The 27,786-nt window shown below is 41.8% G+C and overlaps 1 protein-coding gene across 1 annotated transcript in view; it reads right to left on the reverse strand.

Moving 5' to 3' along the window:
• Positions 1-27,786, reverse strand: part of NBAS (NBAS subunit of NRZ tethering complex) — a 341,977-nt gene that overhangs the window by 92,970 nt on the left and 221,221 nt on the right. The window contains exons 41-44 of the mRNA XM_069580217.1: positions 21,835-22,064; positions 16,811-16,921; positions 4,772-5,022; positions 2,789-3,123 (exon numbers count right to left, since the gene is read on the reverse strand). Coding sequence (XP_069436318.1) covers positions 2,789-3,123; positions 4,772-5,022; positions 16,811-16,921; positions 21,835-22,064 — 927 coding nt within the window. The remainder of the gene's footprint in view (positions 1-2,788; positions 3,124-4,771; positions 5,023-16,810; positions 16,922-21,834; positions 22,065-27,786) is intronic.

The following is a 27,786-nucleotide window of genomic DNA, read 5'->3' on the forward strand; positions in this document are numbered from 1 at the left end:
AGCGACTATTATTATGAAGGCAAAGTGCCTCAGCAGGCTTATTTCATCACAGAATGGGTATGAAATTCAGGCTTTAGGGCTATTCCTCTATGAATTCCAGTATCTGAATACTTGTTAGGCCCTCTAGCAGGGGTTCACCAGTTCTTTCCAAAAGTTTGGCTCTGAATTAAATGTGGGTACACATTTGAAAACTGCATACTATATATGAGTAACACACACTTATTTTACATTTTTTATATCATGTACAAGCTGTGGCAACATCTGGTGTTTTGCAAACTTGGCCACATCCAGCCGCATTTCCTTTTCCAAATGTGTCCTCTGACGTGTGAGGGTTGTATTTCAACATGAATTTTATACCATCTCTCTCTAGGACAGCATTTGTGATATCAAAGACACATTGCACCGAAACTTTGTATTTGCCCTCTCTGAATGGAAAACTTAAACTTGCCAATTAATAAACTAAGAACAGACATAAAGCTAAAGATAGCAAATTAATGGGGCTGTCTTACTTTTCTATAGCTTGACTTAGTAGGAAACCACCTCTTGACACATTCTACAGCAAAATATCTTGCTGAGAATTACACCATCTGGGCGAGGAGAAAACACCACCACAATTAACTGACTCGATCCCAACTGGGTCAGCTATGCATCTTTTCCTCGGAAAAAGTGCACATATGCCCACAGACAACTGGGTCATATATTTTCTCGTGGTTGGAGGGTATCTTAAAGATACACGATTAAGAAACTAAGGCGATGAGAATGTGCTCTAACTTAAAATTGTCTGACTTAAAACATAAATAACAATCTGAGTAGACTCTGCATCTAAATCCTAGGTTTTCTTAACCCTGAGCAAATAACCACTGTTGGAAAGTCTAGGCTGTTTGTCCACCCCCACACACTTGCTCACAATTAGAACATGGCCTTGGCTGGCTATGCTAGGCTTTGTCTCTGCCCTTAGACAAAATACATAAAACCTTCTTCAGCCTGGGCCACTCAATCTTCCTGGCCAGTCTGTTCACTTGTAGAGCTCCTTCAGCTGGTTCACAGGTCCCACCCAGCTCTGGAGCCATTTCCTTGGATTTCAACACCTCTCCTGGCTCAGCCCTTTCCCTCTAAAACACACTTCCAGTATTGCTAGTACTTAACTGGACTCCAACTTCTTCTCACTCTTGGAGATTTAGCCACTGTTTGCTGGACTCTCGTCTTTTCCCAGACACTGCAAGACTCCGGCCCGGCCTTCCTCATTTAGACGCAGCCCTGCTCTGGAAAAATCCATTCCATGACAGGCTGCTCCACTTGGACTGAAAATGCCTGGGGCTCTCTAGCCCTACTTTTCTCCCATAGTTGCTACAAAGGCTCCAGGTCCCTTGACTCTAGCTGTTTGATCTACTTCTTAGAAATAATATACTTCAGTACTTAAGAGCAAAGACCCTGGAACAAGCCTCCCTGAGTTCAAATCATAGCTCCTCTATTACCAAATTAACCTTGTTGAACCTCAATTTCATTTCCTCACCTATTCAAATCAGGGCAATGCTATAATCTATTTCATAAATTCAAATTACAGCCTCTGCCCTAAGGAGGCAGAAGTCTAACAGAGATTCCTGAGGCTAAACCAAGGCACTGAGAAGTGGCAGGTCCAAAGTTCAAAGCCTTGTAACTCTACGTGTGTGTTCTTTTCAGATATACCATGCTAAATCCTTTTATATCCATCCTTGATTTTTTCTTAACAATAACAAAAATGATTATCTCCTTTTCACCGTATTGGTTATAAAATTTCAAACTAGTTATTAACTGAATTAATTGAGTTATAATAAGGAAATGGAGTTCTTGGTTACCCGCAACTATTAATCTAGCAAAGTAGCTAAAACTATCAATTCTAGTAGATGTTTGAACCTCCAACTGTGCCAATCTCCAAAGGAATGACTTGGATTCTTAGACTCTACACTCAGTTTTCAAGTTAACATGAACTACAGTAAAAATACATGGGGTAGGGTCCTGGGCAGACTGGGCAACTTGGTAAAAAGAGAAGGTAGAAAGAGAAGGTAGCAGCAAAGACAGGGGAGAGAAAGTGAACGGAAGTCCCAAAGATGATGCTGTTTAGATCTGAGACCAGCAGTCAGATTTTCTAGGAGAGACAATGCCCCATGTCCAAGCAATGAGAAATCCACATTTGTGGTAAGCAGGGGAGTCTGGGTGAGAGGGGCAAGAAGGGGAGGGTAAGGACCTATACCGTCTATTTATGCGAAAGTCTACATTGCTAAAGGAGCAACAGCAGAACTTAGAATCCAGTTAAAGTGTTCACCGAGACACAGAGTGGACATTGGAAAATGCCACACAGACTCCAGGCAATTCTACCAGCCAGTCGCGTCCAAAGTGTTATTAATGTGAAAATTTTTTAAGATCTTGATTTTCAGTGCAGCAAGTTGGTAGCCTGGCTCTGAATGTAGGAAACATGGGCTTGGCCCTGGAGGTTCTTTCCACTTGTCAGTTGGAAAGAAGAGGATGGAGTATTAACTACAAAATGACATCTTATGAGAACAACGATAACATGCACAAAATGGATGTGCAAATTACAACCGTCAAGCCTGGTTTAGACTACCTGTACAACTGTGATAGAGGAAAATGACCTCCCAGTGAACGTACGTCATGCTCAGCAAAACACGAAACCACCCACCATGTAAGTATTCCTCATTTCAAGAAAGGTAACAGGAACAAATTGACAGGCCAGAAGGGCAATATTCTCTTCTTCTAAAACGGCCAGTCTACGCGGAGCTGTCTTTTTGGTTACCTTGCTCACAGCTTTTGGAGAAAAGGTCACTGTGTCCACCACAGTGATGAGGTCGCCTGGGAGGAGGCGATCGAAGTACTTCATGCAGATGTCATAGGCGTGCAGCCACTCTTGGGGGGATGCTGGGACTTGTTTAACGAGGTGAGGGTCTCCAGTCCAGAACAGCTTCTGTAACCAGATGGTGTACAGAGAGCTTGGGGAAAGCATGCGGCCATCCTTTCCAGGGATTTTGGGAACAAGTTTGGAAATGGATAAGATATTCTGACTTGAAAGGATTGGCTCCAATGCCTCAAGGGGATTCATGTTTTCATCAGTCAGCTTTTTGTAATCAAGACCTATTGGAAAGGCAAGAAAAAAAGAGAGTAGTTCATTCCAACATAAACATACAGGAACTTTCAAACCCACACAGGGCCTCTCTGCATGGCTGAATGAAAAGATTCAGTTCCAACAGACAGCTTCATCTGTCACTGAGTTAAAACTGAAAATGTGAGTTCCAATCCCTGTCTGCAGCTTGGCCAACTGTGCAGCCCTGAACAGGTCACTCTGTGAGTCCCAGCATCCTCATGCGTACCCTGGACCTGGCAACGTCTCCTCACTTCCTCACTGTCCCATAGCATCTACATCCTCTTTTAACGGTGCTCTCACCAAACTGCACCATGTTCATTGGTCATCCAACTGATATCTCATCAACTACCTAAAGGCAGGGATTGAAACTCACTCCTTTTCCTCTGTGTCTGGTCCAGGGTCGAATTTAGTTACTCAGTAAACCTCTGATAAACTGAAGTAAATTCTCACAATTGTTACGAATAGCAGATGAATACCTTATAAATTATAAAGGCTTCCCAGGTAGCTTAGATGGTAAAGAATCTGCCTACAATGCAGGAGACCCAGCTTCAGTAAATTATAAAATTTCATACAGATTTGAGAGATTTTAATATAGTTAACTTCTTTTCTTCCCCCCCTCCCCCGCCTTTTTCTTTCCCCATCTTTAATTGCATACCTTCTGGTTAACCTCTTAATTATGAGCATAAAGACGAACAGACACCATTCTACAGATTTCCACCATTCATTAAAGATTCTAAAGCTCTTATTTTAAAGGCTTCATACATTCCTTAAACAGATAGGTTCCACTGAAGTAAAATTCTGCCAAACGGCCTATTTTAAGAAAGCTGTGGTACATATACACAATGGAGTATTACTCAGCCGTTAAAAAGAATTCATTTGAATCAGTTCTGATGAGATGGATGAAACTGGAGCCAATTATACACAGTGAAGTAAGCCAGAAAGAAAAACACCAATACAGTATACTAACACATATATATGGAATTTAGGAAGATGGCAATGACGACCCTGTATGCAAGACAGGAAAAAAGACACAGATGTGTATAACGGACTTTTGGACTCAGAGGGAGAGGGAGAGGGTGGGATGATTTGGGAGAATGGGAATTCTAACATGTATACTATCATGTAAGAATTGAATCGCCAGTCCATGTCTGACGTAGGGTGCAGCATGCTTGGGGCTGGTGCATGGGGATGACCCAGAGAGATGTTGTGGGGAGGGAGGTGGGAGGGGGGGTCATGTTTGGGAACGCATGTAAGAATTAAAGATTTTAAAATTAATAAATAAATAAATAAATAAATAAATAAAAATTTTAAAAAAGTAAATAAAATAAAGTGTCTCAACCTTGTCATTTATACAGATAAAATATAAACAATGGGAGTAGGGGAAAAAAGACCTCAGAAACCTTGGATTTGAATACCAGGCCCTCTGTAAGTCACTGTGTGACCTAACTTTCTCTAGTATTTAAGTCTCTCAACAGTAAGTAAAGGAGCTGGAGAGGCGGTAACTAAAGTCAATTAGCATCAAAATACTGTATTTTCACAGTCATGCCAGCCACTGTGCAGGAACAGGATCATGTACCAAAAATGAAGTCCGAGACTGAATTTAAAGAATGAATTCAGGCAGGAAGATGATCATCTTACCTGATGCCACTACCTTAAATTTCTTCAGTAGCCGAACGTGGGTTTCCGGCTGAATGGCATACTTCCCAAGATCTGCACAGCCACAGCTCTCCAGCAGAGTGAAATAGTACAGCAGCCTTTCGTGGTCAAAGCCACCGATTGTAGGGTAAATATACTTGACCATATGTTTGTGAAAGCCTTCAGGGTCGGTCTTCAATGTGTCAAAGAGATGAAGGGATTGGGCGCGGTTTTCAATTTCTCCTGTGGACAAACTGAAATTAAGAAACAAACTGTGTTAAGATTGGTAAGATTTGGTTCCTTTTTTTTTTTTTTAAGTGCCCTTTTCTCCCGGAGAAGGCCATGGCACCCCACTCCAGTACTTTTGCCAGGGATGGGGAAGCCTGGTGGGCTTCCATCTATGGGGTCGCACAGAGTCGGACACGACTCACACGACTTAGCAGCAGCAGCTCTTTTTTTGGAAACCTAGAAGAAAGGCTACTTCTCAAATTCCTTCTTGCTGCCTAATCAAAGACAGTAGTACCACTTGTCTCTGGCACAGGTGCAGGTCATTTCCATTTCGAATGGTACTATAGGATTTTCACATTATCTCATGTGGGTCTAAAGTGACCCTAGAAAGTCGTATCATTTCACATTTCTGCAGCAGAGAGCAGCCCAGTGTTTACTAGCTAGGAAATGAACTCAGATCTTTCACCTTCCACTATGCATTATTTAGTCATGTCATAAGAAAAAAGGTAAAACTTGAGCTTCATTATAGAAATGTACACAAACTTATTATTTTAGGAATTTAGGGAAAAGGGAGGTGAAGAAAAACGCCCAACTTTCTGGTGTAAATTTTATATCCAAGAGGCTGGAACTGATATTCAGAAGACACAACCTTGATACTGTGTTCAAACAGAATAAAAATAGAAAGAAGAGATATTTGTACTTGAATTGTCTGTAGTAAAGAAGACACTTGAATAAAGCACATATCTTAATGTTTTAATCTTGACTTAAATGTTTTTGTAATGTAATTTATTAAAAGTCATTTAATGTCAAACTGTTGAAAACAATTTTAAGGGGTTTTGTTTGGTTAATCAGTTTGTGTTAAATGGGTGATGGAGAGGGCTGAATTTTGGTATCATACTTTCCTCTGGACAGAACACAGTGCCTCCTGCCCAGTTGAATCCTGACACCCCACAAAGGAAGAGCTTCAAGCTTTCTAACTGTAAGAGGTCTCCAGGCAGCCCTGGGCTCTAATGGAAACACCCAGCTTCCAGAGTTCATAGTAGCAGCAGAGAAAGAACCTGGGAGCAGAGAATGAGACCTGGAGCATGAAGTGACACCTCAAGCAGGATAAAAGTTAGGCTTTATATAGTTTAAAAGCAACTCTTCTGAAATACAACATTCTATTCATTGGAATCCCCTCTTTTAGAAAGTGCCACGACATGTTTTTGTTTTATGTAAATAAAGGTAACACACGATATACTTTAAAATCTGTACGACGGTGTGATAATACTTGGGATAATGGCAGCAATCTATAAAGTCAAAATTTCAAGCAATTCCAAAATGCATTTTTAACTTTCACTTCAAGAGAAATCCTATTTTTCTATTAAGATACAATTCAAACATTTGCAAAAATATCCCTCTCTATAAAAATGTTCCTGGACTATAAAAATGCCCCACAGTTTCCTTCGATTCATTAACATGCTTTAACTGTTTACTAGTCTGCCTGTCCCACATAGACTATGTACCACTTGATGGCAAAAATGACACCACATCTTCTTTAGCTTTAGTTTCTCAGTACCAAGCACCAGGGTGTAGTACGAAGGAAACACTCGACATGTGCCTTATGAATGCCAAATAGATGGGAGGATGAGCAAAAACTTAGGTGTCCTCCACAGACGAGAGACCTGTGCTCAGCACCAGGGAGGGTATCAAGATTTACAACACAGAGCTCTCAGCTAGCAGTGTGAAAATCCAGTTGCATTCTAAATAATTAAATACAGTGCACAATAATGGTGTGGGCTAACAAAGGACATGCAATTATACCCCAATCAAGAGGAGAACCATTTGTAGACATAGAGAATGGAATTGTAGCCAGAGCAGGGGAAGGAAAGGGTGGGATGAACTGAAAGAGTAGCACTGAAATATACACACCACGTGTAAGAGGGAAACTGCCATATAACACAAGGAGCTGAAGCCGGTGCTCTGCGACAACCCAGAGGGGTGGGAGGGAGGCGACATATGTATACTCATGACTGATTCACACTGATGTATGGCAGAAACCAACATAACACTGTAAAGCAGTTATCCTTCGATTAAAAAAGGGGGGAGAAGGCAATGGCACCCCACTCCAGTACTCTTTCCTGGAAAATCCCATGGACGGAGGAGCCTGGTAGGCTGCAGTCCATGGGGTCGCTAAAGTCTGATATGACTGAGGGACTTCACTTCCACTTTTCACTTTCACGCACTGGAGAAGGAAATGGCAACCCACTCCAGTGTTCTTGCCTGGAGAATCCCAGGACGGGGGAGCCTGGTGGGCTGCCATCTACGGGGTCACACAGAATCGGACACGACTGAAGTGACTTAGCAGCAGCAGCAAGGCCACTAAAGCTATAACTTCAGAGCAGGTAGATATCAATGACAACAGGTTTACTGAAAGAAGTGCTTGAAGTGGGTATTGTTCAAAGGAATGAAGCAGAAATAACATGAACGAAAGTATCAAGACAAGAGAGCACAAGGTTTGTATAGGAAAGAGTGAGTATAAATGGATGGCTAGCCCGAAAGTCTTCTGGATCCTACAACTATTCAAAGTGTGCAAGGTCATCTCTGAAATACACAGGCAGGCCTTGTTTTACTGTGCTTTGCTTTACTATCCTTCACAGATACTTGATTTTTTTTTTTTTTAGACAAATGGAAGCTTGGTGGCACCCCTGCGTCATACAAGACGACTGGTGTCATTTTCTAAAGAGCATTTGCTAGCTTCATGTCTCTGTGTCACATTTTGGTAATTCTCACAATATTTCAAACTTTGTCATTATTATTATATTTGTTACGGTGATCTGTGATCAGTGATCTTTGATATGACTATTGCAATTGTTTTGGAATTTTTAAGCAATGAAGTATCTTTTAATTAAGGTCTGCACATTTTTTCAGTTCAGTTCAGTTCACTTCAGTCGCTCAGTCGTGTCCGACTCTTCACGACCCCACGAATCGCAGCACGCCAGGCCTCCCTGTCCATCACCAACTCCCGAGTTCACGTCCATCAAGTCAGTGATGCCATCCAGCCATCTCATCCTCTGTCATCCCCTTCTCCTCCTGTCCCCAATCCCTCCCAGCATCAGAGTCTTTTCCAGTGAGTCAACTCTTCGCATGAGGTGGCCAAAATACTGGAATTTCAGCTTTAGCATCATTCCCTCCAAAGAAATCCCAGGTTTAAATGTAATTATTTTTGCACACTTACAGACTACAATACAGTGTAAATGTAACTTTTATATGCACTGTGAAACAAAAATTCATGCACTAGCTTTATTGTGATATTGGCTTTATTGCAGTGATCTGTAATCAAACCTGCAATATCTCCAAAGTATGCCTGTATTGTATGCTGCTGTTGCTAAGTCGCTTCAGTTGTGTCCAACTCTTAGCGACCCCATGGACTTCAGCCTACCAGGCTCCTCCATCCACGGGATTTTCCAGGCAAGAGTACTGGAGTGGGGTACCATTGCCTTCTCCACTGTTCTGTATACCCAGTGGTATATGAAAGTCACAGAATTTGTGATGTTCCTTTGTAATTTGCTAAGTGAAGTCTGAAAACAATGTAGTGAAGAAGTAAATAAGAAGCTGTGTCATCCTATTAAGATGATTCATACAAAGATTTGCAAGCAGAAGAACATGCTCAATGGAAGAAGGAAAAAAAAAAAAAAAAACCTTGCACTTGTTACACTGATAACTGTGCCAGACAAGTGGAATCTGGGTAATTACCAACTTGAAAGTAAAAGTATTAGTCACTCCATCATGTCCAACTCTTCGTGACCCCATGGACTGTAGCCTGTCAGGTTCCTCTGTCTGTGGGATTCTCCAGGCAAGAATAGTGGAGTGGGTTGCCATTTCCTTCTCTAGGAGATCTTCCCGACCCAGGGATTGAACCCAGACCTCCTGTGCTGCAGGCAGATTCTTTACTATCTGAGCCACCAAGCAAGCCCAATTACCAACTTCCAGATGAGAAGTGTCATTAGAGACAAGTGACCTGCCTATGACCAAGTGTCCAGATCTTCGGGACTCTGTGCGGATGGGTCTGCTCACCTTGTCACAAAGCAGCCACCAATCCATGGAGCTCCAGCGCCTGTACTGATAACCATTTCAAAAACAGGATTCTTTCTCTAACACAGACTTTCATTCTCTCTCCCAGTGGCAAAAATCTAAGAGTTCTCCTGTCATACTTCATTCCTATCACCTGATAAACAAAGTATCTAAGACAGACTCATTTACAAAATGGACAATGACTAAATCATAATAGCTTTAGCTCATCTATGTTTGACTTGATTCTGAAAATAGTCTCTTTCAGTCAACCTTACCTTCCCCCTTCCCACCCACCTACTCTTCTGTGCCTACAATTCAGTTTGCTCAATGTGCAATTTTCCCTAATTATCTTGTCAAGAGAGATACTGGAATATCTTTACTGACACATGATAAATATGAAAACCTCCCTCTTCAGTAAATTACAAGGTACTAAGATCTTTCATAGATGCCAGTAATCGATAATCCATTTTAATAGTTCCATCGAAAGACGCTGTTATCTTCCCTTTGGAATAAAAAATGAAATCTCTACTTAGAAAACAATTCCAAAGAACCCACATTCAAGAAGAGTAGGAAGAAATACCATGTGGACTTTTCACTAATCAAATCAGTGGTTGCCCTTAAAAACTGTTTAAGTGCTTTTTCTAAGTTTCAGCTCTAAGGCAGCTCATTAACTTTCAGAGATTAACTACAGGAAGAAGCTAGCATTAGTTGCACTGAAGGCACAAGGAATAGATTATTGGTACTAATCCTATGATTAAGGGGTTCTGTAATGGCTTCTAGTTGTCAATCACCCAAAAATGTGATTCAAGAACAGCATGAATTGAAAGGACTTATGTTCATATAGGGAAACAAATTTATTCAAATGTATTATACTTTACTTAATCTGAGACCAAGTGATACACCAGTCCATGAGTTGACTGTAAGGAGTACGCAGAAGGGGGTTGGAAGGAGAGAGGTGACGGCTCCTGAGAGAGGCTGGAAGGAGCAAAGGGATCGGCCTGAGGTCCCCCAAAGACTAACCCCAGTGGTGTGAAAATACATAAACCCTCATGAAGGACCATGACCACAGGTGAACAGGCCCCCACCACTGACTCTTTCCACCACTGTGGAAAGAGATGATTCTACCCTTTAAATCACAACTCCTCCAATGTGAGGAGCGAAACAGTCCAAGCTATTGACCACACAAATGCCTCCAAAGGAACCTGATGGCCCAGACCTGATCTGTAGTGCTGCCTGACAGCTGTGTATGTGATTAAATGGGGGAAATGTGGTGAAAAAAATGATGGCCTTTTTCAGCTTCTCCAGCATGTTAGCCAAGTGCCTTTGCAAACCAAAAAATGAACTTTCACTTTGCAAGGTCACCTACGAACTTCATGAGAGGCTCAGTAATGAGGACCTTGGAGTTGACTTCTTGTCACACTAGCACTTGGCAAGCTCCTCTGCGGTACAGTTTCTATGGACAGAGCGGTTATGTGGAAGGAAGGCCATGTGAACAGGCTTCGTCTCCTCCAGGACAAGCCTAACCCTAAAGCCTCCTCATTTCTCATAAATTGTCAACTCCAACTGGTTTATGGAGTCTCCTATTATTATCTCTCTACCAAAAATATTTTAAAAGATATCATACCACAGACACAGCAACAGGCATCCTTCATTAAGCACTTTTTAGATAGCAAGTATTATGCAACCTCATTTAATTCTTATAAAGCAGGTATTTTATAATTGATATTCACATTGACCTGAAAAATAACTGTTCAAAAATCAGATCTGCAATCTTAGGTTGACAGCTGTCAGAGGGTGAGTTCAGTAAATCTTGTCTGTTTCCAGAATTAATAGCTGTTGTTGTTTAGTTGTTAAGTCATGTCTGACTCTTTTGTGACTCCATGGAATCAGCCCACCAGGCTCCCCTGTCCATGGGATTTCCCAGGTCCCAGCCAAGAATACTGGAGAGGGTTGCCATTTCCCATCTAGAGGATCTTCCCAACCCAGGGACTGAACCTGCATCTCCTGCTTGGCAGGCAGATTCTTCCCCCGTGAGCCACCAGGGAAGCCCAGACTTAAAAATAGCTACTTTTTTTCACCCCTGAGCATCTACTACAACATGCCAGGTATTTTATATAAATATCTCAAAGCTTGCAGCAGTTTTGCAAGATGGAGTGAGAATACTCATTTTGCAAGGAGGAAACTCTACGAGTAGAAGGATCAAACAACTTACTCACCAAGGACACATCAGAAGGAGGTCATAGAGCTGTGGTGTGAATCCAGACCTGTAGGATTCAAGGACTGAGCACTTTTCACAAGATGAGAACAGGCCCCAAATGCATCTTTTTCATACTACATGTTGTGCCAGTATAAGGAATTTTTTTCTTTACTATTTGGGGGAAAAGTAGCCTTAAGTAACATAACACAGAAAGGAAGGTAGCAGATGTATGAAAAGAATTGCCTCCATTTGGGCAATGGTAGCATTTAGTTCGGAGAAGGCAATGGCACCCCATTCCAGCACTCTTGCCTGGAAAATCCCATGGACGGAGGAGCCTGGTGGGCTGCAGTCCATGGGGTTGCTAAGAGTCGGACACGACTGAGAGACTTCACTTTCACTTTTCACTTTCATGCATCGGAGAAGGAAATGGCAACCCACTCCAATGTTCTTGCCTGGAGAATCCCAGGGATGGGGGAGCCTCATGGGCTGCCATCTATGGGGTCACACAGAGTCGGACATGACTGAAGCGACCTAGCAGCAGCAGCAGCAGCATTTAGTTCTTCCGTTTTTAGGATTGGTAGATTTTTTCTTATGTACAATGCAAATCACAGTCATGATCAGCATCATGGTCCTTTGGGCCAAATAAAGATCAAAAGTTAATGCATAGCTCAATTTAAAAAAATGGGTAAGACCTATGACCTGAATTTCTACTGTCAAGCCTTCGACTCCAATATGGATTCTTCCTGGACTTGAATTTTTATTTACCTTATTTTTCAATGTTACAATATACTTTCAAAAAGGTAAGCTGCCTTAAATCCCCCTTTCTACACACTAACTATTCTCACACTAACTCTTCAACTAAGCCAACAGGAGAAAGCCAGTACTGAGAATTCTCTACAACATGGCACTCTGGACATCAGCCTATGAACAACAGCAACCCTCAGCTTCTGTTTCAACACAGGAGAAGGTAGGTACATTATAGTTCATTGACTTCCTCATACCTATAACATGCTCTTACCCATCCTTACATGTGAGACCACAGAGTCCTAGTAGACAATATACAACTGCTTGTGCAAAGCAGCACAGCACAAGCAGAGTCCCTTCCCAACATCTAAAGAGGTGGCACTAAACTGACCAGCTGTGATGAAGAGGTATCTCACTTGATCTCCGCCACCCAAGCAAGATCATGCAGATAATCAATCCCCTGGGTGACGGAAAAGCACATATCAGAGTGAAATGAAAGTGTAGGATGTGTGGCCTTCAGGTCTGCAGCTTGACTAAGAAGGAACAGATGGAGACTGCTCTCAAAGCTGACAGTCAAAGGTATCTCTGGCCACTGTGTAGTCCTCCTTTGCTCACTGGGCTCCACTCGCTTCAGCCACCAAGGCTGTTCCTTTACTCAAAAATGCCAAGAATCCACTGTCCCAGAATGGGGTCCCTCTGCAAATGCCTTTTCTTCTTTCTCCAAGAGTGATCTGTTTGTATGTCCTAAGAGAGGTCTTTCCTATCTGCTCCCTGTGGGTTTCCTTTATGGTACTTACTATGACTAGCAATTTATTTTTAGTTGTTCTTAACTGTGTGTCTGTGGTGCGGGTCTCCCCAGTTAGAATATACGCTCCATAAGGGTAGGGAGGAGCCCATTTTGTTCCACATTTAAAACTGTGTTCAAAATACAAAGGTTCTAGTAAAGAAGATGATAATAATACTTCATGAATAAACCAATGCACTATTCACCAGCTAGAAGCATCCTCTGCCATTTCAAAATGATCCCGTATTCAAAACTTAAAGACATTGATGGGGTCAGCAGAACTAACAAGAGCAATAACAGGAATAATCTTGACAGATTGAAGAGCCACCTGGCTACACACCCACCACAGATTTTCTCTAATCTTTACAACCATAACCAGGTGGGGATCATGGTCCTCATAACTGAGAAAACAGCAATGCAAGAGGATCAGGAGACTTGCTCAAGGCTACACAGTTGGGGTTATGGGGATCAGAGCTGGATCTTGAAATGTGGCCTGACTCCAAAACCCATGCCCTCACACCAGGCCACACAGGTACTAGTAGTTAACGTCATCTCTAAGATGCATCAAAGTGCCTAGAACAGCCCAGAGGTGAAGAGGGCTGTGGAGGCTGTGGTGAGCGAGAATCAACCCTGAGCCCAGGGAGCTGAACACACTCAGAAGAGCAAGGGTCTCCCAGCTGCAGCTAACTACAGGCACACAGACCCACAAAGCCATCTCTGATGTTGAAAACTACCAAGAAAAAGAAAGAAAATGAAAAAAATAAGGGAGAAAGGAGACCAGGAACTCAAGTTTGGGGGTTTATGACAATTATCTCTTTCTTACAGGAGTGAAATTCCAGTAATCACTACCATTCATTAAGGATCGATCATGTGTCAGGTTCTGTAGGTCTGACATTTTACCATGAAATCATTTATGACTTAAGAATATAGGAGAATGAGTTTCTGAGAACTGATTTCTCCCATGCAGGGACACACGGCTGGAGAGACTATCAGGATATACTCACGGTTTCTTGATCGGAAGCATCTGCTTTAATGCACAAGGCTGCCTCATCCAGCCTGTGTGCCTGCTTCTCTGTACATTGCCTGAGATGAGGAAATACCTCCAAATTCAACCAAGAGGAAGGAGAAGGCAAAATTATAGAAAAATCAACTTTAGAGGCGAAGATGACTTTTTTAAAGGAATAGTAACACAAAAACCCTAAAATAAAGAACATCTTTTTCTTGTAACTGCAATCTATTGACATCTTATTGGCATTGATTCAGCAAGTAAATATTGGGCAATTTCTACTGTATTAACAGCTGATCTTTAATACTCATGTGACTAAGCTGGACTGAATAGTATGGCAAATAACGGTCTTTTAAGTAAAGAACAGGGAGCACCAAACACTGCTTGCTAACTCAACATTAGGTGTTTTGTTGCTCATAAGTAATGGCATCAGGAGATAATGATTTCCTTTTGGTAATTGCTGTGCATCTGCATAATCACACTGTGATCTGCTGTAATGATATGCTGGGAACAGTCATGCACATTACTAGATTGCCTGATAATTTATAATATATTCAGAGACCAATGGGGCATCCTGTTTGGGCAGATATGACAACCTTTTATGTAACAGTCAATGAAAAGAGACATTTAATAAAATGCCAAAAATTTTTAAGCCATTATGCATTTTATAATAAACATTTATTTGAACATGTCTATGCCTAGCAGAGACATTACTTTCCCAACAAAGGTCTGTCTAGTCAAGGCTATGGTTTTCCCAGTGGTCATGTATGGATTTGAGAGTTGGACTGTGAAGAAAACTGAGCACTGAAGAATTGATTTTTTGAACTGTGGTGTTGGAGAAGACTCTTGAGAGTCCCTTGGACTGCAAGGAGATCCAACCAGTCCATTCTGAAGGAGATCAGCCCTGGGATTTCTTTGGAAGGAATGATGCTGAAGCTGAAACTCCAGTACTTTGGCCACCTCATGCAAAGAGTTGACTCATTGGAAAAGACTCTGATGCTGGGAGGGATTCGGGGTAGGAGGAGAAGAGGACGAAAGAGGATGAGATGGCTGGATGGCATCACTGACTCGATGGACATGAGTCTGAGTGAACTCCGAAAGTTGGTGGTGGACAGGGAGGCCTGGTGTGCTGCGATTCATGGGGTCGCAAAGAGTCGGACACGACTGAGCAACTGAACTGAACTGATGCCTCCAAGATGGTGAAGTTACTACAATATTTATCACAGATTAATACTGTCTCCCATGTAACAATTTCATAAATATTTAAGATGTAGATGGTAGTATTCCAGAAATATTAATAAAATTAAAGTTGATAAGTTATAACAGGTCTTGACCATTCAACCGGGATGCTGGGAAAGATTGAAAGCAGGAGGAGAAGGGGACAACAGGGGATGAGATGGTTGGATGACATCACCGACTCCATGGACATGAGTTTGAGTAAGTTCTGGGAGTTGGTGATTGACAGGGAGGCCTGGTGTGCTGCAGTCCATGGGGTCGCAAAGAGTTGGACACGACTGAGCAACTGAACTGAACTGACCATTCAACACTACCCCTCTTCTTTAAACCCTTTTGTCCCATAGCTTCCCTAGAACAATATTTCTCCCTCTCGATTGCTGATTTTGTCCCTTTTGCTGGCAGCTCTTCCTCTCCCACTGATTGTGGAAGGTCCTCCAAGTTTCTGCTAAGTCTGTCTCCTCTCTCATTCTACATTCACTCCCAAAGAACACCAGCAACATGACTTATTTATCATCTATGTGCCTATGACCCCCAAATTACTATCTCCAAACTCCACCTTTCCTTATGAATCCCAAATCTGTAAGATACTGTCCACTTGATCTTTCCTCTTGGGAATTGCCACACGTATAACACTTCTATTCCTTTGCCTTTTCCTCATCTTCCCCTAACCTTGGTGTCCCTAACTAGTATTTTCTATCTCAAATGATGTCATCATCCAATGGACTGACCAAGTAAAGTCCTGGATGTAATTTTTGACCCTCCTCCTTTCACTCACCTCCATAGCTAGTTTATCCTTATTATTGACTTATATAGTGCCATCTATTTCACTTTGCAGGTATCTCTGAAGCCCATTCTCATCACTCCTATACTTTCAAAATCCTACTCCAGGCTATGGTCACCCATCCTATAGTCTATTACCACCACAGTTCCCTAAACAATCCACATATGTCTGCAATGGCCTCCCTAAAATCTTTCAACATGGTGGCCACAATGATCTTATCAAAATGAAAAACTGATCATATAACCTCTCTCTCTTATCAGAATCCTTAGGTACCTTCCTATCACTCTTAGGAAAAAGCCCACAGCCCTAGACAGGGCCTACATGGTCTTGTTATAAGGTCTGGTTTTCCCCCATCTCATGTCATACTCCACCAACTCTCAGGACCTCACCCCATCACCATCTGGTAGGCCTTTAGAAATCATGTTCCATCCTGTCGAGGAGCTTTTTATAGTAAACTGTCCTGCCTTCCTAGAAAACACTTCCCATCTTCTCATAGTATATTCAATACTTAATTTTGAGTCAATAGTTATGTCTCAGCTCAAGAGTTATTTCCTCAGAAAAGTCCTCCCTAACTATGCCAAGTCCCCTAGTTGGGCTCTCTTATACAGGGCCTGTCACAGTTTTAATTTCACATTTGCCCATGTCATTATTCAATTATGTTCTGTCTTCTACCCTAGACTAAAAGTTCCAGGACAACCCAAATGTCTGCTTTTATTCACGACTATAACCCTAGGACCTAACACTAGTCCTAGTACACAAGAGATTCTCAGTAAATATCTTTTATCAATGAATTAAAAGTCTCAAATTCAGGGTTATTACTACTGAAAACAAAAACTAGGACGATCTTTAGCATATTGGTGTCTAAAGAGATGTATGAAGAGAGACTGTACTGAGACCAGTCGACAACAGCTCAAAAGGAAAAGTAAAATTGAACAGTACAACTTCAAGATGCCTCTAAAACAGACTCTGAAAAAAGTAAACTGGACGTAAACTTACACGAGTTGCGTGCTTACCCACTGTCGGTGAACAGGAACTCCAAATGGGTCATAAAAACCTCCCAACGGGAGACGCTGTAGCGCTGGGCCAGAGAGAGCGCGATGCTGTAGACGTTTTCCTCCAGTGTCCTTCACAAATGTGCATCAACCACAGGGAAGGGAAAGAAGAGAAACACATGGCCTTAATCAGCAGAGAAAGCGTTCATTAGGACTGCTCTCCAGCTAAAGGGGGTGCAGCCAGCGCAGTCCCTCATAAGACATGTCACAGTAATTCAGGATAAGTGCACCCAAGGGATTTTTAATGCTCCTTCTTCACTATGGTGCATTGCAATTGACCAAGGAATCGTCCAGATCAATGCACCTCAAACGAGGGTGATTTAGCCCCACTCAGGGAGCATTTGACAATTTTGTCTGGAGACATTTTTGATTGTCATGGTGGGCAAGGAAAAGGAGAAAGCAGCTGGCATCTAGTGGGCAGAGGTCAGGGAGGCTGCTGACCAACCTACAATGTACAGAACAGCCTTCCTGCAACAAAGAATGACCCAGTCCAAAACGTACTGAGATAAAAAAAATTATGGTCTAGATACCAGAGCCTACAGTGAAAAAGGAATACAAAGAAATGGATCCCTGCCCCACAGGTAAATCTCTGAGAAAAACACAGTTAGTCACTCAATAAATTCTCATTTTCTACACTGGGCCAGCTATTATGCTAGCTGCTTAAGATATAAAAGCAACAAGATATTTCTTGAGGAACTCACAGCCTAGTGGAGTATATGAGGTGTGAACCAGGCATCAAACAGAACGGGGGAATGTTAAAAGACTACAAAATACTGTGAGGATACAGATGAGAGAGTGAACGGGGATTAACTAAGCAGAGGCGGTAAAGAGGGAGAAGAGACAAATGGGCTTTTGATAGATGGAGTGTCACAACCATGAATGCACAGGGTCCTCAGGTCTACTGAAGGACCTATACCTTATCCTATAGGCAATGGAGATGCAACGGAAAGTTCAAACCCGGGAATGGTGTCATCAGATTTGAGAAGCTCTACGTATGTAAACAATTCTGGTCCAGAGCACCCACATAAAGGCCATATTGGAGAGACTGTCACAAGATCTCAACTTTCCTGAAGCAAAGGAAACATAAGGATGGAATTCACTGGAAGGATGGCTGTCTATCAGCAGACGAATGGATAAGAAAGCTGTGGTACATATACACAATGGAATATTACTCAGCCATTAAAAAGAATACATTTGAATCAGTTTTAATGAAATGGATGAAACTGGAGCCTATTATACAGAGTGAAGTAAGCCAGAAAGAAAAACATCAATACAGTATACTAACGCATATATATGGAATTTAGAAAGATAGTAACAATAACCCTATATGTGAGACAGCAAAAGAGACACAGATGTATAGAACAGTCTTTTGGACTCTGTGGGAGAGGGCGACGGTGGGATGATTTCGGAGAATGGCATTGAAACATGTATATTATCATATATGAATGGATCGCCAGTCCAAGTTCAATGCATGGGACAGGGTTTTCAGGGCTGGTGCACTGGGATGACCCAGAGGGATGGGATGGAGAGGGAGGTGGGAGGGGGGGTTCAGGATGGGGAACACATGTACACCTGTGGCTGATTTGTGTCAATGTATGGCAAAACCACTACAATACTGTAAAGTAATTAGCCTCCAATTAAAATGAATAAATTTTTTAAAAAAGGAAGGATGGTGGACAAAAACCACAGAAATGGGAATGAAATACCTATTACCACCAATACTGCTAAGACTACACTTAGGCTCACTAAGGATACTGATGTTTGCAAGTTGGATCATCCAGGAGCTGGCAAATGATTTCTGTTCAAAGCCAAACAGTAAGTCTTTCAGGCTTTACCACCATATGGTCTCAGAAGCATATTCTTCCATTGCTTTTTACTCCTGCTTTTCCACAAACCTTTAAAAATGTAAGCCATTTTTAAAAATGTAAAGCCATTCTATGCTCATAGACTATAGAAAAGAGACCAAGGACTGAATTAAGTCTATCAATACCTGGATTATTAGGTAACTGTCATTAAAAATTATTTCTTAAAGGATTTATTGAGTACTGACATCCGCAGGATAAAACAAGAGTTTGTGGAGAATGGGGACCATTAGCAGTTCACTCTTCCTATTATGAGTCTGGCACAGCATCTGACACCAGGTATGTACTAAGTATTTGCATCTTTATTATCTGATAAAAGTGGGAAGAAAACAAACTATATTCTGTTTTCCTCAAAGTCACCCTAGCCACTGAGACAGTAATAACTCATACAGACAAAAAAGGACAACTATAATGTATGCACAGAAAACAACGGCCATTAAAATGGACAGACAATTAGTAAGAAAATAAAGAATGGCCACGTTTGAAGGTGGAGCTGCAAACAGAAGGAAGCAGGTTCTTCAAGGATCCTTTGTGTAAGATGCTAAAATGCTGTCTCCAAATCAGAAGTGCTAACTCAGAAAACTCACAGATACTTTGAGATATTTTGAATGAGTCATCTAAAGACTGCTGTGTATATTTATAAACAACAGATTGTGGAGGAGATTCTATTATATATTTATCAAAAGCATATATTTTTCCTCCAGGATATGCCTCAAATAGCACGTGCTAGCTGGATGCTTAAAAAAAAAGACGAGACAAAGCCCTAGCAAAATGTAATTGATGATGTAAGGCATGCCTTATCTTGTCAACTTGTATCTGCATAATAACCCTCTTCTAAGAAACCATAAACAATCTCACTCAGGATTACCAAATGCCCAAAGAGAAGCCCACTGGACTTGGCAATAGGAAGCCCAGGCTCAACTCCTGGCTCTGCGACCTTGAACAATGCTTTAACACTCTGTGCTTCTCACATTCCTCTTCCAAAAGTAAGGAGACTGGATTAAGTTCTCTCTTCAGTCACTTTCAAATTGGACATTAAATGAACCTAAGAAATTATGAACCTCCAGGAGAACAGAGGGGAAGAGAAAAAAAATTGTACATTTCTCTTAACTGAATTCTCCCATAGGCTGTCCCTACTATCTTTCTTTGATCTCCATTTTCCCTGCCTCACTCTAAAAAGAATTTGAGTGTCTTCTCATAGGAAAAAAGCCCAGGATAATATAAAGCACTATTAGAGTACCAAAGTTATTTTGCTGCTTTAAGATTTAAGAATAATGATGAAAAATAGCAAAGACCACTGCAATAAGCAAGACCATCTTTGCTATTTAAGTGCATGCTAAGTCACTTCAGTCATGTCTGACTCTTTGTGACCCCATAGACTGTAGCCCATCAGGCTCCTCTGTTCATGTGATTCTCCAGGCAAGAATACTAGAGTGGGTTGCAATGCCCTCCTCCAGGGAATCTTCCTGACCCAGGGATCGAACCCGCATCTCCTACGGCTCCTGCATAGCAAGCAGATTCTTTACCGCTGATTTTAAGGTACTTATCTGGAAAGACTGATAATTGTAAAATGTAGGCACAATCTAACGTTGTTTCAAAGGCTAGAAACATGCTTCTGGGAAAATTTAATCAGGCAGTGTGGGGAGGGTGCGTGGTGCTGAAGACATGATGCCTTTGGTAGGCAGCAGGAAATCACAGCTGTGATCTTTACCATCTATGGAAACTTGGACCAATTACTTAATATTAATAAGCCTTAAGTTCTTTGGAAAAGGAAATGGCAACCCACTCCAGTACTCTTGCCTGGAAAATCCCATGGACAGAGGAGCCTGGTGGGCTACAGTCCATGGGGTTGCACAGAGTTAGACACAACTGAGTGACAAACATTTTAAGTTCTTCAGTTATAACACGGCGATAACAACATTTTATATCAGAGGGTTACCTTTAAGGATTAAAAGATGTTTTCAAAAGAAAGTTTATAGAGCATCTAACACCATTCTAGGCCCATAAGAAGCACTCCACAAATCAGGGTGTTAAAAAAAAAAAAAACATACCTCTAACTTAATAACCATTGTGAGTGAGCCCATTTTATAAAAATATCTTGTTTAACTTCCCCAACACCTGACACCTAATTCTCATTTGATCAGAACTCATTTGATCTAAAACAAAAAATGAGGACCAGTATTAAAACCAAGGAGAACTCCATACCTAGAAGAGAACATTCCCACAGGCCTTGAACGGTATTGCCATCTCACACAAGGGCTAACTTTTCTCTGGAAAGAGCTAAGGGACAAAGGAAAAAAAGGAAGCTGCTACAGGCCTTGAACAAGAGAAACTGCCAGCGTGAAAGATCTGCTTTCTTTAGGAACCCAGGACAGATGAAGGTGCCCTGGACCCACAACACGTGGTTCCTCCGATTGGATTAAGTCGACTGTACCTATTTTTAACACAGTGAGGAAATTAAACAGCCATGTAGTAGAAAAGTGAGATTCCAACCAGGAATCAAAGGGAGTCTTGTTTTTAAATTTCTAAAGCTTCATGGGCTTCCCAGGTGGCATTCGTAGTAAAGAACCTGTCTGCCAATGCAGGAGATGTAAGAGACCTGGGTTCAACCACTGGGTTAGGAAGATCCCTGGAGGAGGCAAGGCAATCCACTCCAGTATTTCTTCCAGGAGAATCCCATGGACAGAGGAGCCTGGCAGGTTACAGTCCATGGGTTTTCAAGAATAGGACACAACTGAAGTGGCTTAGCACGCACACGGTAAGCTTCATACTTTTAACCCCTGATCATACTGCATCACCTCTAACATAGTACTGGGATCAGGATACCAAAATCATAGGGACATTTTCTTATAATTATCATCCTTACTATTTTAAATCTGCAAGCCTGAAATACAGTCTGCATCTACTGATCATTCAGAAGGCAGCTATCCTAACCATGATCCCACCAACGATCCATTTGTGAAGACTCCCACGTCCCTCATAGGATCGGAAGAAGTAGGGGAAACCCTGCTTACAGTAACCGTGAATGGACATCTTCAAGAGACTGTGACTCACAGTCCTGATAACTCAGCTTGTTCTTGTGTGTTTTATCCCATCCCTTTAGGAGACAAAAGTATCTCTTACTCAGCCAGGCCAAGGATGGTTTCCCTTTTGTACTGGTCGTCGGCTGTGAACCGCTGCACATCCACACCCTTCCGCAGGCCCTGGAGGATCTGAGCCTGAGTGAAGTCCAGCAGGCGTTCATTGTAGTAGTGCAACTGCTTGGTCAGTGCAGTGAGGTCCTCGGGCCAGGCCTCATGTCCATACAGAGTCACATGCCTGCTGACCATCTTGATCAGCTCTTTGGGATCAGCCTGTGAATAACAAAAAGGGTAATTACAAACAAAAAAAAATGTAACAATGGGAAGAAGGTCTGTCTGGCCCTTTACACGGCTGCTATCTAATCAAGGTTTACAACCACCCTGGGGAGTCTGTTGCAGAGGTGGTCCATTTTGCAGACCATAAGAACAGGACACAGAAACTGAGTCTAGGAATGGATTTCTGGACGTCTGCTCTGTTCTTCCCCCTTAAAAAAGCTCCATCCAAAAAGAAAAAAATTTCCATCCACTTAAAAAATACGTATGCTTGTTTTTTCAACTACCATTAGATCCTTGAGCCTATTCCAGATCTCTTCCCTAATTATCTGATCATTTATAATAATTCACCCTGGAAGCAATTTCTGTCATCACTGTCCCTGGATAAATATGCTTTGGACCATCTAAGTATTCTCAGTAACAAAGCAGTAGTTCAATAATCCCATTAGAAATGCCTAGACAGTTAAACAGAAGAGTATTTTCTCCAAGGATAAGTAAGGGGAAAAAAACCCATCCTTGTTCCTACAGTTATCATTTTTTTTTCTAATTTCATAAGAAAGTATGCAACCAATTTTTACTTTGCTCAATTTAGGGCTCAATGGGATACTATCCTGTAATTCTCTGACTCATCTGAAAAAACCCTGATGCTGGGAAAGATTGAAGGTGGGAGAAGGGGATGACAGAGGATGAGATGGTTGGATGGCATCACCGACTCAATGGAATGAGTTTGATTAAACTCTAGGAGTTGGTGATGGACAGGGAGGCCTGGCATGCTGCAGTGCATGGGGTCACAAAGTCGGACATGACTGAGCAACTAAACTGATACTGATGCTACAAAACAATTATTCAAACAGAACAAAGCCCAGAATTGATCGGCTGACAGGAAAGGTGGTTATTTATTTATTTATATTAAATAAATATAATATAACCACATTTATTTAAAGTTGGTCTGGGTGTCAATGAAGCCATAGCAGCTCCACCATGATTCCAGAGTTACCTGACATGTGAACAACATTAACTCAATCCCTCCCAGCTTCTGGGAAAACATGGTACATATTTTAATATAAGCAAACTGAAAAAAAAAAAAAAAAGAAAACACTCCCAAAGCTACCTGTGGTTCTCAAAAACACATCTAATTATAATAAGCTGTCAGCATTTCTCATGCGTAAGTCATCATTCTGAACTGCACAGATTTATCAGTGTTGGGTCTATATTGCCAAACCTAATCTGACATTCTCTCTCTTGATCCTATTAAGGTACAGTCTGGGAGTAATGTGGAGAAGGCAATGGCAACCCACTCCAGTACTCCTGCCTGGAAAGTCCCATGGATGGAGGAGCCTGGTAGGCTGCAGTCCATGGGGTCACAAAGAGTCGGACACAACTGAGTGACTTCACTTTCACTTTTCACTTTCATGCATTGGAGAAGGAAATGGCAACCCACTCCAGTACTCTTGCCTGGAAAGTCCCATGGATGGAGGAGCCTGGTAGGCTGCAGTCCATGGGGTCACAAAGAGTCGGACACAACTGAGTGACTTCACTTTCACTTTTCACTTTCATGCATTGGAGAAGGAAATGGCAACCCACTCCAGTGTTCTTGCCTGGAGAATCCCAGGGACGGAGGAGCCTGGTAGGCTGCTGTCTATGGGACTGCACAGAGTCGAACACGACTGAAGCAACTTTAGCAGCTGGGAGTAATGATAAAAACCAATTAAAGAAATTTTCTTGGATTCCAACAGGCAGATTTAAGAAAAGGTCAACCTTACTAAATGCTTCCCCTATCTCATTCATATACTCAGTCCTATCCTCAAAAACTGCAGATATCTGTCTCAAGTCAAAAGACCCAGGTTTGAAAGCCAATGCTCCCAAGTAAGTGGCTGTAAGATCATCTGTCATTCACTCAACAAATACTTTTTGTGCACCTATTATGTGCCAGGTGAAGTCCTAAGATGTGACCCTTTCCTCCAGGAATGTAGTCTATAAGGAAAGACAATCAAGCAAACAACAATAAATGGTTTGATACCACTAAGCACAGGGTGCTATGGGAATGAATACAGAGGGGTTGGCTTCAGGCATGTGTCAAGCAGGGCTTCATGAAAGAGTTAATTTCTAGTCTACCTATTCAAGTGTTAAGTAGTAAAAAGGCTATCAAGAAACAGGGGTTCCCCTCGTGGCTCACTGGTAAAGAATCTACCTGCCAATTCAGGAGACATGGGTTTAATCCCTGGTCTGGGAAGATCCCACATGCTTTGCCAGGGGCCACAACTACTGAACCTGTGCTCCAGAGCCCGGGAGCGACAACTGCTGAAGCCCACATACCCTAGAGTCCGTGCTCTGCAACGAGAAGCCACCACGATGAGAATCCCTCTCACCCCAACTAGTCTCCCCTTGCCGCAGTTAGAAAAACACCTGTGCAGCAAGGAAGACCCAGCATGGCTATAAATAAATAAAATTATTATATATTAAAAATAACAGGGAAACAAATTCCAGTAAAGGCAAGAATATGTGCTAAGCCTAGATGGCTAAGCCCTGATGGGAAGATGGAGTGAACAAAGCTGATCCTACTGCATTTAGAAGTGATCTGGGAATAAGCTGTGTAAGGCTGGTATATCTGGCAACGGATTTAGGCAAATCGGATCCCATTCCTAGGCTCTTAGTGCCTCTTCATCTGTTATTTAACCCAGCTCCCTTCTGCTTACAGACTGAAGCTCATGAGGCCCCTCCCTGAACCGCCCCCCAGAGGTACAGCCCGCTCTGAAGCTGTCTGGCATATGGATGTGGCCAGGGAGCCAGCAGCCCATCTCCACCTGCCCTGCATCCGGGTGTGCCCTGCTGTTGCCTGCTCATCTCACACCTCACCCAGTAAGCACTTTCCTGCCTAGAAAGAGAAAGAGCAGGAGCAAATATCCAGCAACTGGGGTCTCAGGGCAGCAGGACAGCTCTTCTGTAGGTGTTCTTTCAGGGAGCTCTTTGTACTGGTTTTGCACTCCACTAGCAAACTCACGTTGATCAAAACAGTGAAGAAGGCTTTTTTCCATGTATACTCTGACCCTCTGATTTCAGACTCAAGTCCTCCAGCCTCAAATTGCCCAATGTGCTCTGAAGGCGGAGCGACAACCAGGCAGCCCATCTCTGTGTATGACTCCATGCCCTGCTCTACCAGGCTGTTGGCTCCTACTCCCTACTCATGGAATTGACCACCTTTACTCTCCCAAGCGCTTCTTACGGTTATTGTACCACACTCATTTTCTCACTCTTTGTTTTCTGGCATCTCACGGATTTGGTACCTGTATTGGGAGAGTACACCAAATATCTGATCTCATTTCTATTCTCTTTCTAACACCATTTATGAAACACATTTCCCAAACCAGGTTAGAGAGTTCAGCTCCAAGAGTACTAAATAGCACACAGCAATAATGTACGTAGTTGCTACTATTAACATTACACTGGCTTTTCTTTATCTTACAGAGAGTTTCAAGTCTCCACACACAACCTTCATTTTCATATGTGGCAAAAAAACACCTATTCTTTTTTTCCAATGAGGAAAATGGCATGACAGGGTGTAATAAGCATGGACACACATAAGTTACTAGCTGGATGTCCTTGTGCAAGCTACTTAACAACTACAAACTTAATAGTCTTATCTATAAAATGGCAATATACTATAGCTTGCATGGTTGCACAAAGCCTAAGAAACTATACACACACACACACACACACACACATAAAATACACAAACCAAACCAAGACCTGGTCCATAGGAGGGGCTCCAAAAATGAAAGCAATTATGGAATGTATACTCAAAGGTATTCCCAGGTAACACAGTGGTAAAGAAGCTGCCTGCCAATGCAGGAGACTCAAAAGATACAGGTTTGATCCCTGGATCGGGAAGAGACCCTGGAGAGGGAAATGGCAACCCACTATAGTATTCTTGCCTGGAGAATCCCATGGACAGAGGAGCCTGGCAGGCTGCGGAACATGGGGCTGCAAAGAGTAGGACATGATTGAGTGACTATGCACGCAATTACTGATACATCTGTTACACTTTAATTGTACTTCTATTGCATACTTTACATTGCCTCTCTTTTAAGTATTAGTTTCTGGAGGGCAGAAACCATGTGTACTTAGTAGCTGTGTCTTTCCCACAGCACATTAGAGTTGTGGAGTAAAAGGGGGACACACCAAAGAGCAGCAACAGCTTTTAAGTCAGTAGTACTAGTTTATATACCAGATCCTTTGCTTACTAGAGATGCAATTTGGGGCAAAAATTCAAACCAATCTTTTGGCCAGCCAATACTTTGTTCTTGACAGATGCTTCATAGCGAGTAGATGGATGAGCATGTTTTAAGTTAGCTTTCCATGCAAATTATTTTCTAATCATTATCACTAGTACTTTCTGTCCCTTCCTCCAGAAACTCTACCTGTCATGATTACTTCCAGTGTGTTTTTAATTCTGGTAACAATTCTTCCTCTGGGCTCATCACAATTTCTCTCAATATATTCCAAAAGCATCCTCTACTCAGCCCAACACTTCATTTCACACACTCATTCATTCACATCACAAGTGCACAGCATTAAAGTTTCTAAAGCACTTTCACATGATTTTAATCTGACCTTCATACCAACCCAGTGATGGGTACAGGAGACTGCTGGTAACTGCTTCATAGATGCCAATCTCTAATTAGGGGTCCTGAGCTGGAGTCTCACAGCAAGGAAGAGACTCAAGCCTCCTGGTCTCTTGTCTCATGGGCTCTCCACTGTACCAGGCCCTGCTCCTTACCCTGCCAGCAGAGCTCCTGGAATGTCCTATATCCAGCTTCACACATAAAGTCACTAATTTTTGAGCAGAGTATATTCAAACCTCTCTCCCTCTTTTTCCACCTAAGTTCAATGATATGATCCATGAGTACAAAAGTTTTTAGCCTCTAAGAAACTTTTGAAGGACTTTACGGGTAGCTTTGAAATCTCCCATATTCAGTATTGAAATGATACTACAGAAACTGAAAACATAAAAAGGCATAAAAAATTTAAGAAGTATAGAGAATAAATTATTCTAATTTTCCCCCCAAATCTGGCAATGCAGTTTCTTTAAGGTGTAGGAAAAAACTATGCTTTCTTTAAAGACTATGGCTAGGTCCCTGTAAAAAAAAAAAAATTTTAATGTACATAAATATTTATGAGACTAGAATTTTGAATAACTTCATCTAGTACTACTAACTAGTAGAGGTAATAAATCCATTCAGGCTTAATAGTCTCCATTTCTTGGTAATATTGTTTGGAAACTTTTAAACAGGTGGTATGCTTTCCCTCTAGGGTTGTTATTTGCTTGAGATAATTTTCTACTTAGTATTTTCAATTAGTAGCTTTAAAAAATACATCTTAGAAATAGTCTACCATAAACTTTTGAATTTCATCCCCTGCCAGGTTTGATTCTCTAGCATATTAAACTAAAAGACACATTTCCATTTTTAAATGATTTTATCTTTTTAAACTTTTTTTTTAAGCTAGATAAATCACACTTCAAGATGCATATATGGGAAGAGGGATAAATTAGGAGTTTGAGATTAGCAGATACACAGTATTCTGTATAAAATAAACAAACAACGAGGTCACACTGTATAGCACAGGGAACTATATTTAATATCTTGTAATAACCTACAATGGAAAAGAATATATGCATCTGTGTACTTGCATGCTTATATGTATAACTGAATCATTTTGTTTG

Source organism: Ovis canadensis, chromosome 3 (assembly GCF_042477335.2).
Source record: "Ovis canadensis isolate MfBH-ARS-UI-01 breed Bighorn chromosome 3, ARS-UI_OviCan_v2, whole genome shotgun sequence".
NCBI classification, from domain to species: Eukaryota; Metazoa; Chordata; class Mammalia; order Artiodactyla; family Bovidae; genus Ovis; species Ovis canadensis.